This window comes from Notolepis coatsorum (genome assembly GCF_963971535.1).
Source record: "Notolepis coatsorum genome assembly, chromosome: 2".
NCBI lineage: Eukaryota > Metazoa > Chordata > Actinopteri > Aulopiformes > Paralepididae > Notolepis > Notolepis coatsorum.
In genome coordinates, this window is record NC_140166.1 from 100,021,072 (window position 1) to 100,037,596 (window position 16,525).

General features: G+C 42.4%; 1 protein-coding gene across 1 annotated transcript in view; it reads right to left on the reverse strand.

Moving 5' to 3' along the window:
• The window catches only part of cyp27c1 (cytochrome P450, family 27, subfamily C, polypeptide 1), a gene marked incomplete at both ends in the record, with an annotated part of 42,559 nt that extends 32,448 nt beyond the window's left edge, over positions 1 to 10,111 (reverse strand). Inside the window, 3 exons of the mRNA XM_084308257.1 lie at positions 3,914 to 4,113; positions 5,875 to 6,065; positions 9,869 to 10,111. Of these exons, the coding sequence (XP_084164383.1) occupies positions 3,914 to 4,113; positions 5,875 to 6,065; positions 9,869 to 10,111 (634 nt within the window). The remainder of the gene's footprint in view (positions 1 to 3,913; positions 4,114 to 5,874; positions 6,066 to 9,868) is intronic.
• Positions 10,112 to 16,525: the final 6,414 nt, after the last annotated feature.

Here is a 16,525-nt window from a genome sequence, read left to right on the forward strand (position 1 = left end):
TGGACAATGCCTAGGCTAACCGGTCATGTCCGCTTCCATTTATTGTGCTAAGCTAGGCTAACATGCAGCCAAATAGCTTTCTACTGAACGCACAGAGAGGAAACTGGCATCTATCTTCTTGTCTCTCTCTGGAGAAGACGGTAAGCTAATTTCCTAAAATGTTGGCGTGTTCCGTCTAAAACGTCTAAAAGAGACCTAGCATCAATGAAGGAATGTGACACCCATGACAGACTAATGCCTTTTCTCCACTATCCAGGGTTTAGCCGCACTGTGGCCTGTCTGGCACACAGAACCTGGTCAAACCTGGCCAGACCTGGCTGGGACTGTTAGTGTATCATTATGTGAATATTAAAGGTTGCCTAGCAACCGGAGAGTTTACAAGAAACGCAATGAAGACACAAACCCAACCATACCATACCATGCTAGACCATGGCTAGCCCCAGCCACGCTGAACATTGCTAATGGAGACACAAACCCAACCATACCATATTAGACCATGGCTAACCCCAGCCAGGCTGAACATTGCTAAGGGAGAGGAGGCATTACAGGAAATATTAACTGTGTGATGAAGGAAAAAAAGAAAACGTTGGACTTTCTGTGTCGTAAAAAAACAGAAGAACGGGGTGAGGAGATGAATGTTTATCAAGTGTAAACAGTACAGCAAAGTGACAATTCTAGCAGTTATCTATGGAATGTTGCATTTTGCCAAGTAGCTACATATGCGAGACCCAAATCAGAGAATATTAGACTTCAATTATTGAGCTTCACCTTTGAATATTACAGCTACAGTACAGATACATGCATTGAGCTTCATCTGTGAATATTAAGTTATAGTACAGATACATGCACTGAGCTTCATCTGTGAATATTAAGTTATAGTACAGATACATGCATTGAGCTTCATCTGTGAATATTAAGTTATAGTACAGATACATGCATTGAGCTTCATCTGTGAATATTAAGTTACAGTACAGATACATGCACTGAGCTTCATCTGTGAATATTAAGTTATAGTACAGATACATGCATTTAGCTTCATCTGTGAATATTAAGTTATAGTACAGATACATGCATTGAGCTTCATCTGTGAATATTAAGTTATAGTACAGATACATGCATTGAGCTTCATCTGTGATGAATATACAAGCTGACTGACGCTCACTAAATATTCTCCACAGTGCCCACAAAGTACATTTTCAGTGAGCCTCAGTCAGCTTAATACAGACAGGAACGTGACCTCATTGACTTTGTATCGGTGTGTGGCTAGGTACTGCATTCGGAGCTAGTATGAGGAACAGCATGGAATGCGCTGGTGGAGTGCTATGAGGAAGGTTAAGTATTGTTAAGTAAGAAAAATCAAATCTATCCCTTTAAAGCAGAGTGATATGGTTCTTCTATCTCTTTCCTTCCTGTCCTTTTCCAAGGAAACTATAAGAGAAGGAAGGGTCACCACATCACTGTGTAGCGTGTGAACGCACATTGGCGCCATGTGTGGATACTTTCAGTTCAGCCCGACATTGAGTTGAATGTGATCAGCTGTCTCCTTGTTTATGTCATAAGATTACCTCAGATGTCTGAATCATCAGCAATGTGTTGCATTGATAACTAGCTAACGTTTGATATATTGGTCGATGTATATTTCCTCAGATAGCTGGTATATTTTGACGTTTATTACAGGCTTCAATAGAACTGGCACCAAGCAGAGCATAGAAAGATGGTATTCTGACGTGATGACCCTTCATTCTTTTATAGTTTCCTCTCCTCTCTATATGGATCTTTCCAGAATAATTATGTTGCTATGGGAACAACTTGGGCCCAAGTGTATTTCCTGTCAGATATTGTATTATTAAAAGTAAACTTTGGTCCATATAGAATGTTTATATTGTCATGTTTGAAAGGGTCTCTACCTCCTCCTAATCACCTTGTTCCCTTGGCCGCCATATTGGTTCAAGTGTGATGCAACGTTTGGTACGAATGCAGAAGTTTCCTGTTAATTTCTATGTTAAAACTGAGCTGTCGGGCGCCCCAGTGGCGAACCACATAGCGCGCTCAGCCGCGACACGGGCGACCCGGGTTCGATTCCCGAATCCGTCGTTATTTCCCGAATGTCTTCCCCCCACTCTGTCTCCCATTTCTCCTCTGTCTCTCCCTACTGGACTGCCCACTAGTAATAAAGCGATAAAACGCCCAAAAAAATAAAAATAAAAATAAAAAAAAGAGCTGTAAGAACGGAGCGTCAAGGACCGAAACAGTGTTGTGTTGTCTTAAAGATGTAGTTTCTTTTATTAACATGTTCTGATCAAGTAATCATTCTATTGGATCTCTAGCCACCATCTACTAGGTCCTCCCTGTAATATTCCGCGTATTGTCACTCTTAGTGTCTAATAAGGAATGATAGAATCGGGCGACTGCTTTATGGGTTACCGTTTATTGTCACGTCCCGCGCAGCAATGACAACACGTAGAACAGTGCCTGCATACAAAGTGACTGGAAATACGTAACACGTCATCACGTACGCATCATTGCTGTGCTGTGGTAGGCTATGGGCTACACAGGTATTCCTAGGATATTACACTCCCGTTCTCAAGTTACCGGATATACCCCTTAGCGTCATCTCATTAGCTACTAGCTAGCTATCTGATCAACTAGCTATAACTATAGCCATTTGTAGAACACAACGCACCACGGCCACCTAGTGGTTCGTCAGTGTACTGCAACCCACGCATTGAACTGACGTGGAAGTATGTCTGTCGAGCTCCCACGTGCACAATACCACGTGCACAATATCAGCCGACGTTGAAGCATATCTTGGCCTGTAGTCATCAGCTCACTGAAATGCGCTCATAGCGATCTACGAGAACAAAAATGGCGGCCAGGTGACTATGGCACTATGGTGTCTGTTCACGAGTATATACGTGTTTCGATTCCATGCGTTGTGGTCCAGAGCTACGAGTATACTCGTGACGAGTTGTTATTGTTTTATTCCATATTTATAACGCTTATTAGGTCCCCGATCCACTTGCAGGATCTTTCCACATATTTGATTTTCGAAACATGCAGTACCGGCCAGATCCGCTTAGGGGCGCCATCGCTCCACTGCAGTATGATTGAGGGGATTTAAAAAAAAAAATGCTTTTACAGTCCTGTGGGCGGATCATAGAGCCTCGATTCCAAACGAAGACCCTCCATCTTTGATCCCATTACCGAGCGTATTTTTCAACCTGGAATAATGGGATTTATGATTAGCCAATGTACATATCGATCTACCAGAATCCGATGACTGGTGAGGAAATGCTGCCGGCGATCACATGGCCTGACGGTAGGATAATATTACCCCAAATTACAGCTGGATTGGACATTGTTTTATAACCTAACGTGATAGACTACTGACATTGGCTACCTGAACGCACACTCTATTGCTAATCAATAATACTGATCGGCGTTCCCCGCCGCCCCCATTTCATCCATAGATGCTCTGTAATAGTCTGGATGCTACGCAGTTTGTTTTATTTCATTCGTATATATACAGCAGAAATGGCGTTTGATATAACGGCGCCAACGTTTAGCCTTTTTTGCAGCCTCCTGAAGAAAAGCCTAGACGAAAAGCGCGATAAACCTTATATTCACGACGCTATAAAATGACAACCAACCGATGGATTTTTATTTTCTTTAAGCCATTATGAAGGCACTCAAGTTTATGCACTCAAGTGACAATGAGAATGGACAGATAGCAATACTATAAATGATATATATATAGCTCTTAGAAAGTACATCGGTTTGTTTACAATCCTCTGTCCTCTGAGGCCTAAATCGCTGCAAGACTGCGGTCGCCATAGTGGGGCCCCTCCCTCCCCGTACTCTGCCCACCTCTCGGTTCCCTCCCCCTCGCCCCCTCGCCCCCTCGCCCCCATACCCTCCATGGCATATTTGAAGAAGAGGTTATTAACGTTGAGGACGGACGCTCCGTCGGCCTCCTGGCTGCGCAGCACGCAGACCCTCTCCACCAGGTCGTCCACCACCTGGTTCACGTCGTCAGAGAACACCGCCACGTCCCGCGGCCGCATCACCAGCTGTCTGAGCACACTCCGCATCTTCAGCCAATCCTCTCCCTCACTGGAGAGACAATACAGGCGACAATATCAACTGTCTGCACCTTTCTTTGACATCTTTTTTTAGTATCTTATATAAGAAGATCTTTTTACGAAGACTACAAAGTTGATCTAACAGACCCTTTCAATGTTTGGAGACAGTGATGACGTTCATGAGAATGTTGGTTGGTCCTCTCTGATGGAGAGGCGCAACAAACACTGGTATTAAGGCCCTTATTGGTGAGCTACCTCCTTATACTACATCATTATTGGAATGAAATTTTGGAACCTAGGGAACCCATTCTAATGACTGGCTGGTCCCTAACTCATGGAATGAAGTTTAAAACCTTGATCTCCAAACTTTGTCAATCAAGTTGATTTGTTATCCTTGCTCTTTGTTTCATCTTGTTGTCTCAATATTGTGATTTTATAATAATAATAATAATAATAATAATAATAATAATAATAATAATAATAATAATAATAATAATAATAATAATAATAATAATAATAATAATAATAATAATAATAATAATATTATTAATAATAATAATAATAATAATAATAATAATAATAATAATAATAATAATACTAATAATAATAATAATAATAATAATAATAATAATAATAATAATAATAATAATAATAATAATAATAATAATAATAATAATAATAACTTTATTTGTATAGCACCTTTCATACAGGGGATTGCAGTTCAAAGTGCTTTACATCAGTAAGAAATAAGACATAAAAAATGTGTAAAACAAGCAGCAAGAGCAAAGCATAAAGTCGGATCAAATAATGCAGATATATTAATCAAAATCAGAATCTCACGTTCCAATAGGCTTCTTGAATTTCTATCACCTGTTACAAAACATGATAAAGGTCATAGTATGCACCCAGCGGATAGTGGGGCGTAGAAATAAAAGTAAAAATAAGTCAAATAATAGCAAGGGTAAAATGAGCACAAAGTGCAGACATATAAAACCACAGTTTTTCACATTAGGATCTAACATCTCAACAGGCCACTTTGTTTATGGTTTGAGTCAGTTTTAGTAGAATAGAATAGACATGAAATGAGCACATAAAGTGCAGAAAAACAAATTCACAGTTTTTTTTTACAGTGCAATAAAATTGTTCTGGATTACTGTTTAACAGTTCAAAGTGGTCTTTACCTCTGTTATATGCTGTGTGATTTTATTAGCTTTTTCTTTTGCTTATCTCTGTATGTACACTCAACATGACTGTAAATAAGGGAAACCTCAGTTGCCTTTTGAGTTTAAACAAAGGTTTTGAATGAATGACATTTTGGGTTGCGTGCACGATTTGGTTTCCTGGAAGTCCAGAGGGACAGTCTGGATGAAAGGTGTCCCTAGAGCCCCCGTCCAGAGGGACAGTCTGGATGAAAGGTGTCCCTAGAGCCCCCGTCCAGAGGGACAGTCTGGATGAAAGGTGTCCCTAGAGCCCCCGTCCAGAGGGACAGTCTGGATGAAAGGTGTCCCTAGAGCCCCCGTCCAGAGGGACAGTCTGGATGAAAGGTGTCCCTAGAGCCCCCGTCCAAAAGACGAGCGCACAGTGTGGAGACGGAAACAGAGTTTTGCCTACAAGATGCCATCGATGAGAAAGGGGTCTTTAGGGGGAGATGATGGTATTTAAAAACGATGACACTTACTACAAAAACACACACAAACTCTACACTCTCGTACACAAACCAGATGAATGATCCCGTCTGCCTGTCTGAGTAGTTTATTTGGGGTCATGGGGTCAAAGCTTAGAGGTTACTCACGCAGAGATGAGGCCTGTGGAACGACCCCTCAAGTCTCTGTACTCCTTCCACGACTCCATGTTGGCTCTCTGGGGGGCCACGCCCTCCGCCCTCAGCACCTCAGCCAACAGGTCCCGCCCTGCGATGGACACCACCAGCTGCGGCCCGAAGCGGGACTTGAAGATCTTTCCATATTTCTGCCTGTGCTCCATCTACACAGAGGTGAAGCGGCCCCGGCACATTAATTTACATTTTACATTCAGTCAGCTCAGAGAAACACCTGGTTGAATGCTCCTCTCTAGAGGGGCAGTGGAAATGTCATCTGAAGGAGGACAGGTTGAGAATACACTTGACTACCAGCAACAGACACAATAGGATGAGCTTCCAAGGGGCTCAAAGCCTACCATCGATAGGGTATACAAGCCTAATATAATGGCCTAATATAATACTTGGTATCAATATATTAGGCTTGGTCAGTTGGTCTCAACCTGTTATAATCCTGATTTAAAGGCACAATCAGTGATTGCAGTGTGATGACCACCATCACACCACTACTGGTCTGGTTTACATAGTGATGTATTGAAAAAGTTTTTCCATTCTGAAATGTATTGTGTGAGTCTTGTTGCAAAGATTGACAGCAACTTAACATCCCTCTGTCGTGTCTGTTGTCGGTCTGGCTGTGTCTGTCCCTCTGTCGTGTCTGTTGTCGGTCTGGCTGTGTCTGTCCCTCTGATGTGTCTGTTGTCGGTCTGGCTGTGTCTGTCCCTCTGATGTGTCTGTTGTCGGTCTGGCTGTGTCTGTCCCTCTGATGTGTCTGTTGTCGGTCTGGCTGTGTCTGTCCCTCTGTCGTGTCTGTTGCCGGTCTGGCTGTGTCTGTCCCTCTGTCGTGTCTGTTGTCGGTCTGGCTGTGTCTGTCCCTCTGATGTGTCTGTTGTCGGTCTGGCTGTGTCTGTCCCTCTGATGTGTCTGTTGTCGGTCTGGCTGTGTCTGTCCCTCTGTCGTGTCTGTTGCCGGTCTGGCTGTGTCTGTCCCTCTGTCGTGTCTGTTGTCGGTCTGGCTGTGTCTGTCCCTCTGATGTGTCTGTTGTCGGTCTGGCTGTGTCTGTCCCTCTGATGTGTCTGTTGTCGGTCTGGCTGTGTCTGTCCCTCTGATGTGTCTGTTGTCGGTCTGGCTGTGTCTGTCCCTCTGATGTGTCTGTTGTCGGTCTGGCTGTGTCTGTCCCTCTGCTGTGTCTGTTGTCGGTCTGGCTGTGTCTGTCCCTCTGTCGTGTCTGTTGCCGGTCTGGCTGTGTCTGTCCCTCTGTCGTGTCTGTTGCCGGTCTGGCTGTGTCTGTCCCTCTGTCGTGTCTGTTGTCGGTCTGGCTGTGTCTGTCCCTCTGATGTGTCTGTTGTCGGTCTGGCTGTGTCTGTCCCTCTGATGTGTCTGTTGTCGGTCTGGCTGTGTCTGTCCCTCTGTCGTGTCTGTTGCCGGTCTGGCTGTGTCTGTCCCTCTGTCGTGTCTGTTGTCGGTCTGGCTGTGTCTGTCCCTCTGATGTGTCTGTTGTCGGTCTGGCTGTGTCTGTCCCTCTGATGTGTCTGTTGTCGGTCTGGCTGTGTCTGTCCCTCTGTCGTGTCTGTTGCCGGTCTGGCTGTGTCTGTCCCTCTGTCGTGTCTGTTGCCGGTCTGGCTGTGTCTGTCCCTCTGTCGTGTCTGTTGCCGGTCTGGCTGTGTCTGTCCCTCTGATGTGTCTGTTGTCGGTCTGGCTGTGTCTGTCCCTCTGTCATGTCTGTTGTCGGTCTGGCTGTGTCTGTCCCTCTGTCATGTCTGTTGTCGGTCTGGCTGTGTCTGTCCCTCTGATGTGTCTGTTGCCGGTCTGGCTGTGTCTGTCCCTCTGCTGTGTCTGATGTCGGTCTGGCTGTGTGAGTATGTGCATGTATACATTCTTGTATTTCTATACTTGCGAGGACTAACTTGACTATATTCCATACATCCCCATAACTTTAAAACGTCCTGCATTAATGTGAGGACTGTCCACCATGTCCACACTTGGACAAATCTATCTCATCTTTATATCCTTGTGGGGACATTTGGTTGTGTGTTTTCCATGTGTGTCCACCAAGATATATTGTTTTCACAACCATTTAGAGCTATGAAACAAAAACCAGAATTGTCTTATTGCGGATGCCCATTAGTCTACACCAAAGTGAGACTACTCTTACTACCAGAATGCTGAGTAAGGTTGTGGACATAACATACTGGGTGAGTCTAGGTATTGGATATCAGGTATATGGGATGTGGTAGTTCCCTGACTGCCTTGATGAGTGAAATGTACACCGTCCCCTTGCTGGGGTTCAGTTTAACAGGTGTTGTAAGTGGTTTTTTATTTTATTTTTTATTTTTTTGTCTACATGTTAAAATAATAGCTCTACATTCTAACAACCATCACTGATATAGATTGTCTGGTCAGTAACATGGGTCTCTCAGTCACTCCGCTCTGCAATAAACACACAATACATTTCCTGGTATCCCGTTCCCACTTTATCCAATCAGGAGAGGGAACTCCACACAATGGTCTGACAAAAATAAGAAAAACGTTTGAAGCAAATAAGTGCTTGAAACAAGTAAAACTATCTGCCAGAGCAGTAAGAAAATCTGACTTGGCAAGATGAATACAAATATCTAGGACTCTCTCTCCTGATTGGATAAAGTGGGAACAAACGCCCTAGATTTCTTTTAATTTATTCTTTTATTTCAAGAAAGCTTGCCAAGCCAGATTTTCTTACTGCTCTGGCAGATTGTTTTACTGTCAGAATGTAGAGCTATTTACTCATTTTAACAGAAAATACACAACTTACAGCACATTTAAATGTGACATATACATGTAAATGTAACATATGTCCAATTTGATCCATGTTGAATTTATCACATAAAATACAAATAAAATTGGTGGAAACTTAGATTTATAGAATTTTTTCTTCTGAAAATGTAGGATAGTGCATATTTTCCCTTGTCTGATTAAATCCTGGCACTGTTCACTACTACTACTGTTATTATTATCATTACTATTACTACTACTACTACTTCTATGTTCTAGTATTATTAGATTATTAGGCTACCTATCCTACCTGCACCCCCCCCCCCCATGCTGCTATGACACTTGAAGTTCCCCAAGGGGATTAATAAAGGAACACTTGACTTGACTTGTTTTGTATGCAACACTAATAATGTATTTATAAACAAAAATAACAGCAATTAAAAAAATAAGAATGTAATTTTGGAACAAATAATCCAATCAAAATGAAAACTGCATTCACGTTGTATTATTATTAGTAGCAGTAGTAGGCTTTTCTCTTCCTGGTCGCAGTTCCCTCTTTCTTTAATTCGCACGTGTTGTTGAGGTTATTATTGGAGTTATTTGGCCAAAGTCCCTGTGCGCTTTTACGCACTGGTCATGTGCGAAATTACGCACATGGGGAAAAACGTCTGGCTGTGACTAACTTGATAACTTCTTGCGGACAAAATAAACCTAAAAAGTAACGCCTCATTTTTAATAATCATGCACTTTCTTGATTAATTGATTGATTGATTGATTGAAAACTTGATTGATTGAATGGGTACAATACAGTACAGCTCAATACATACAATTGTTAAGGGGATGCAGACCAGAGAAACACTTTCGTCTTGTTTACATCAGGGTCCCCCATTTTCAATTCATCATAACATATATGACAGATTCTCCAGATTACGATGAATTGAAAATGGGGGACCCTGATGTAAACAAGACGAAAGTCTTTCTCTGGTCTGCATCCCCTTAACAATTGTATGTATTGAGCTGTACTGTACTGTACCCATTCTGCAATCTGTTAATAAAGTTTTCATTCATTCATTCATTCATTCATTCATTCATTCATTCATTCATTCATTCATTCATTCATTCATTCATTCATTCATTCATTCATTCATTCATTCAACTTCTTCTTCCTAACCCGTGGATAAAACAGGGATATCATCAGTCGACAGACGGATGGACACGTTACCTGGATTTCGTGGATTCTACTAAAACCATCCCGGTAAAAGAACTCAATTAAGTTGCTGAAGGTACTGGGTCCGGGCATCTCCTTCAGCGGCTTGATCCTAGTCTTCTTCCCGGCCGGTGTGATCAGACTCTCCGGTACCGCGGCATCCTCCTCCCCGGCGGCAGAGACCCGCAGCGCCTCGCTGGCTGCAGACTTGTGCAGGGCGCGCAAGGTGACAACCAGCCGCTTATTCAGCAGATCCATTTGGGAACTCCGGCAGCACACTTCTACAAGTTTATTCTGAAGGGCCATGATTTAAAATGCTATTGTTTTCTACGTTTAAAAACAAGTTTTATAACTCCTTTACAATTTTTGAGATCACGTAATTCACGTCCGGCTTTTAGGTGCAGCGTCTCGGTTCACGTGAGGAGCCACCGGTACTTGTCTTCTGTTATGGGGTAACGTTATACGGTTGTAACGGGATTGGGTGTTCTCTCGTCTGTGTGGGCGTCCCCCCCCCCCCCCGCCAAATCTTTGCATTGTGGAGGAGTGGAGTTGTACAACCAAAGATGGTAGAGAAGATAGCGCACTCCGACGCAGCGCCAGTGGAATGAAAGTGGAACAGTTCCGGTCTCTTGAGTGGGTGGGATCTTCAGTAAACCAAATGCAGCGCATGTAAATTACTCGGAGGTGCGCCGTCTCCTTTCTGCAGCATCTCTGGTACAACGTGCCAAAAATATGGTTACGTCAGGTCAGGGGTCATGCGACATTATAAAACTCTAACATATACAGTGGTTCTCAATGTGGGGGTCGGGACCCCCAAGGAGGTCGCAAGATTATTTTGGGGGGGAATGAATGAAAACTTTATTTAACAGATTGCAGAATGGGTATGTAGATGGGTGGATTATCCCTACTTTATGAGAGTAGATGTGCACTGTCACCAGGTAGTGGGAACACAGCAGATCTGGGTCCGGCTGAGTCCCCGACTGTAGTGTAGGGCAGGCACGTGCACACATAGAGGCCAAGGGGTGCTTGAGCACCTGCCTTTTTGAGCCTCATCAAAAAAGTTCCCTTTTTGAAAAAAAAAGAAAACAAATATTTACCGTTACGCATATAGACTGCCCTTCCAACTGAAAAATGTCAGGATAGAATCAAAATATTAGGTAAAGAGAGAGAGGTGCCCCATATTCCATTGCAGTTTGCACGGCATCCTCAGCGTGCCTCTCCGCGGACCTATATATTTTATGCATAGCGTGGGTGGTGATGATGATGATGATGATAGAAACCGCTGTGGCGCATACAGTTGAATGCTGGTATTACACTCATTGAGGGACACGAAGAAGTCAAGTCCGATGGGATTTGGGAATCTCAAATACAAATCGAGATTGGAATAAAAAATGCATTTATATTAACCCTTTATCTGCCACAGATTATTCTGATCTTAATCCACTCTCTGCCACCACTATAAGTCTATGGAGATGTTCCCCTTCTTTGCAGGGCTATAACTTTTTAAATTGTATTGCTAAATTGACATTACTATGGCCCATTCAACGTCAAGTATCTATCGTTTAGGATGTAGCAACGTTCTACTTTTTCATTCACATATTCATACTAAAATACGGTCTAAAGTATAAATATGTTTTTATCGTTTTCTGCAGCATTCTGCAGAATGCGAGTTATAGCCCTAAATACATATATTAGATCATCAAATGTAGTTTGATACCGATTGACGTCAGATAAAAAATTCAATTGTACAAGGTCCTACACGTCATGCCTCATCATCTGCTGGTGACTGGAGGGGGGGGGGTTTATAAGTCCGTGGCCGACGTTAAATCATTTATTTAGTATGGGCGATATGTTGATCATAGCAGATTATACGTTTAATAATAATCAAACACGCTGAAACTCACGGCAGCTTCCTCATAGCGTTGGGCGATCAGCGTCGAGCAGAAAGTTCGCTATTATGGGATGTTGATATATGCGATCCATGTCCAGGTTGTATAATGCTATATACGTCCAAATCATGTTGTTTATCGAGTTATTGGCAACGGATCGCTATCCAGTGTGTCGAGCTGGAGTCCCGCTAGCGATAGCGAGTGGCCGGACAAAATATGGGTGAGCACCACTTCCGGCGCGTCACTTCCGGTTTTGGCGATTCGCCGATCGGCCACCAGATGGCGGTCTTGAACCGTTGGAGAGTTGAGAGGAGATCAACAGCAAGTCTCAAGTCTCCGTGGGTGAAATATGATTGCCATCACAGATTTTTGAAATATTGATCTCAAAGACGCTTTACGGCGTCATTGGCAGATTACGCATGGCGAGCAATGACGTGGTAACACGTTCTTGGCGAGAAAAGGGTTAAACAATACAGAATATACAGCACTTCTTGGGGTCTGTAGGGTAAGCACTTATTCCCTCCCCCCTGAACATTTATGGAGATGTATGGGCCTTTTAAGTCAGTGATAAAAGTGTTTTTCAAGGATAAGTGAGCTCCTGCACTGATTATTATAGTTCAATATTCAATATTTGATCACCAAAACCCCCCAAAAAGCATAAAAAGGGGGCCCTTGCCGAAAAGGGCCCTTAAAAATCGTGCTCGCACGCTACGCGCGCTCGGTTAATAGATACACACAAGTGTAGTGCCCTTTTCAGCCTTTGAGCACCTGCCCCTCTAAAGTCCTGTGCACGTCCCTGGTGTAGGGGTATTAGAATTGGGATTTAGCAGAGGGAGCGGATGGGGCCTAGGGTTTACTAACCTAGGGGTGCTGCGCTGGTCCTTCTTGCCCTCCAGGGCGACTTACAGTAATTCCCCAAACACCCCCACTTCCCCTAATACTTCCCACACCCTCTCACACCCGGTGGCAGTAGTGATAGATGATATAATTTCTCCCCAAAGCAGTACCTTTCCTTGTTGACGAGCGGAGACCTGTCCAGAACACCTGCCCCAATGGTACATAGGCCCAGGGGCGGATTTAGGATTGTAGGAGATCCGGGGCTTAGCCCAGATGCCTGTTGCTTCTTCCCAATCCAACAGTGCAAAAATGCTTCCGCATTCGTCACCGCAGGTACCGTAGTGGCGTGCGGTAATGCGCCTTTCATTTTCCTTCGCCCAGCGCCCAGGTGCATGCACCGGAGCGGAGCTCATTATATCCCAGTAACCGCCCCTTATTCAGTATCCAGAAATATAGCTCAATTGGCAAGACTGCATGGCTGTGGATCCTACGGCTCGTTGCTGGCGAGTTCGATTCCCTTCAATTTCTTTTTATTTTTATTTTTTTAACGTGCATTCGGCATTCTTTCGCCGTTTCATTTCGCCGGTTAAGTTTAGGCATTGTTTCGGAGTTGGTTAAGGTTAGGCATTGTTTCGGAGTTGCTTAAGGTTAGAAGGGTTAAGTTTAGGCGCTGTTAAGGAGCTGGTTAAGGTTAGAGTTTGACTTAGATAATGGCAATATTTTTTAACGTGCGTTCATTTCGCCGGTTAAGTTTAGGCATTGTTTCGGAGTTGGTTAAGGTTAGGCATTGTTTCGGAGTTGCTTAAGGTTAGAAGGGTTAAGTTTAGGCGCTGTTAAGGAGCTGGTTAAGGTTAGAGTTTGACTTAGAGAATGGCAATAGACAGCCAGCCGAGGTTTCAAGTGATTCGTTGCAATGTACGCGGAAATGCCATAGCATTTGTCTAAGCGGGCCTGAAAAGAAAGGCGCTTTACCGTAGTGGCGTGCGGTGACGAATGCTTCCGCATTTTTGCACTGTTGGATTGGGAAGAAACAACACGCAGCCCAGATAGGTACCCGCATGAGCGGGCACGGATTTTTTTTACTTCGACACCACAACCTTTAACTTATACCACCACCTTAAAGCGGACAAAAGGCTCTAGAGAACACTTAAATTCACACCCTTTAATTAATGAAGCAAACTATAATAATTTATAATAATAATAATAATAATAATAATAATAATAATAATAATAATAATAATAATAATAATAATAATAATAATAATAATAATAATAATAATAATAATAATAATAATAATAATAATAATAATAATAATAATAATAATAATAATAATAATAATAATAATAATAATAATAACTGTGTTTGTATAGCACCTTTCATACAAGAATTGCAGCTCAAAGTGCTTCACAGCAGTACAAAAAGACAGGCATAAAATGAGCACAACATTGGCAGATCAAGAGCAATCCATAAAGTGCAGACATAAAGCATAAAATAGATAGCAGTAAAATAGACAAAGTCAAGGTAAGACATAGAACATTAAATCACATCGTTTTTCATATTAGGATCTAAGATCTAGGGTTAACTCGATAAAATAGAATAGTAAATTAGTATTAGAATTAGGGCTGGGCGATATGACGATATTATATAAATATCGGGTACAGTTCATTAACGATACACTTTTTAAACGTATCGTGGATATCGTGATGTTTTGCCCAAGAGGATTGTGTCGCGTCAATCTGGTCCACACGTTGAAACTTTTGAACAGCGCCGCCCCACACACACACTACTGCATCAAAGTTACTACTTATGATAACAAAGGCATTCGTTTTGTGGCATTAACGTTATATAGTTACACGTTCAATAACATCAGCGTATTTACATAGCAACGTCCGAGGTCGACCTAGATATAGCAAGCATTAGTCGTTCATATCTCAGCCTGTGCTGACTCAGTTGTGCCCATTCTGCGGTCTGTTAATAAAGTTTTCAATCAGACAGATGTATGGAAAGGCTTTTATTATAACATCCGTTGCAGTAAAATCATTATGCCTCCAGTCGTTTAGTCATCCTGCGGAGCTAAAAGCTAAACGTCGGCCGCGGGGAGCTACCGCTACCATTGTTGTTGTCATTGAGCTCTCCAATGGCGGAAGTAAAAAATTAATACGCGCTTGCCGATTGGTGCTAAGAACAGCAGGGCGGGTGCAAGCGGTGTGACGTAATTGGCAGACTCGACTGTCAATCAAAATGATTCTGTTTGCCGTCTGAATGAATGAAAACGTTATTAACAGATTGCAGCATGGGTACAATACAGTACAGCTCAATACAACAACAGTGGACTGGAGGATGCAGACCAGAGAAAGACTTTCGTCTTGTTTACATCAGGGTCCCCCATTTTCAATTCATCATATTTCATATCTAAATCATATAATATCTCATTGCTAAATATATGCAATATATAATCTAATAATCCAATAATCTAAATCTAATATATAATATAAAAATGCTAAATGCATGGGTATTTTATTTTGTCTTTAATGTTAGCTTGCAAACTCAAATACTGTCTTGGTAAGCCTCATAATGAATTGTTTGGGGAAAAAAAGAAAAACATCGTGATGCGTATCGTGTATCGCCGAAAGGTCAGAAAATATCGTGATATCATATTTAGGCCATATCGCCCAGCCCTAATTAGAATTACAATTAGTAAAATAGAATAAAATAATGCAATAGTGCATTGCAATAAAATAGTTATCATCGTATTTTTTCGGGAGGCTGGTAAGGAGTGCATTACAGTAGTCGAGTCGGCTTGAGATAAAGGCATGGATCTGGTTTTCAGCATCCTTTTGATTTATAAATGGCCGTACTTTAGCTATGTTTCTAAGGTGGAAGAATTATGTTTTTGTCAACTTGTTGATTGTGATTTAAAGCTTAGGTCTGAGTCTACCATAACACCAAGACTTAACTCACTCAAATACAGTTAGCAGCTGGATAGACTACAGATAGAAATGAGCTTCTGCTAAATCTGGTGCAAACATATTTTCATGTAACAATGATTAATTGTCCACAAAAAAAAATATATATATATTATTTATAATATATATATATTTTTTAATAGATTCTGGGCTTTTCAGTAAACATTCGGGGCTTAAGCCCAAGTAGCCACCCCCTAGCCCCGCCCCTATTAGGCCGTGGATAAGAAGGGGTTAAGCAGTAATGCACATTAATCGAAAGGAAGGGGTTAAACAATAATGCACATTAATTGACACACAGCGATCAGATTTGTACACCTCTCCTTTTATATAAGTTATCATGCAATCAATACAAGGCACAATGCATGGCACATAGATCTTACACTCTACAGTAATGAAACAGGTCCCCGTAAGGGTTAAGATACTTTTCATTCACCCGTAGGTAGAGAGAGAGGGTACTGGCGAGCTCTGCGAGCTATTCGATGGGAAAGATTATTATTATACACACGTGCTGTCTGTACAACTTAACCGCACAACACATGTAACCAGAAAATACAGTGGGCCCACAGTTGAAACAAAAAGCCTATATAAGCCGGCATTTACCTAAAACAACAAACGTCGGGGCGCCCCTAGTTGTATCTATTCTCTTCGCCCTTAGAGGGCTGTTATGTACTAGAGGCCTGATCACTCTGTGTCACGGGGCATGTAGGTGAGGGCTGCCACTTAGTTAATTAGTGCTGATTGGTTACCTGCTGGGAGGTTTAAAACCAGCCAGGCACACACACATGCAGGGTCTGTGTTTAGAAGAGTGTGGGTTACCAGATAGATTGTCACGTTCTTCCAGTCCTTATCCTTTTAGCTTACACTAGTAATTCCTTAATATAGTAGCACTTGAGTTAATACACAGGTTTTGGTGTCGGTTTTGCACATAGGTTGCGGGCCTTGAGCCAGGGTCGTAACAATTGGGCGCTCGTCCGGGATC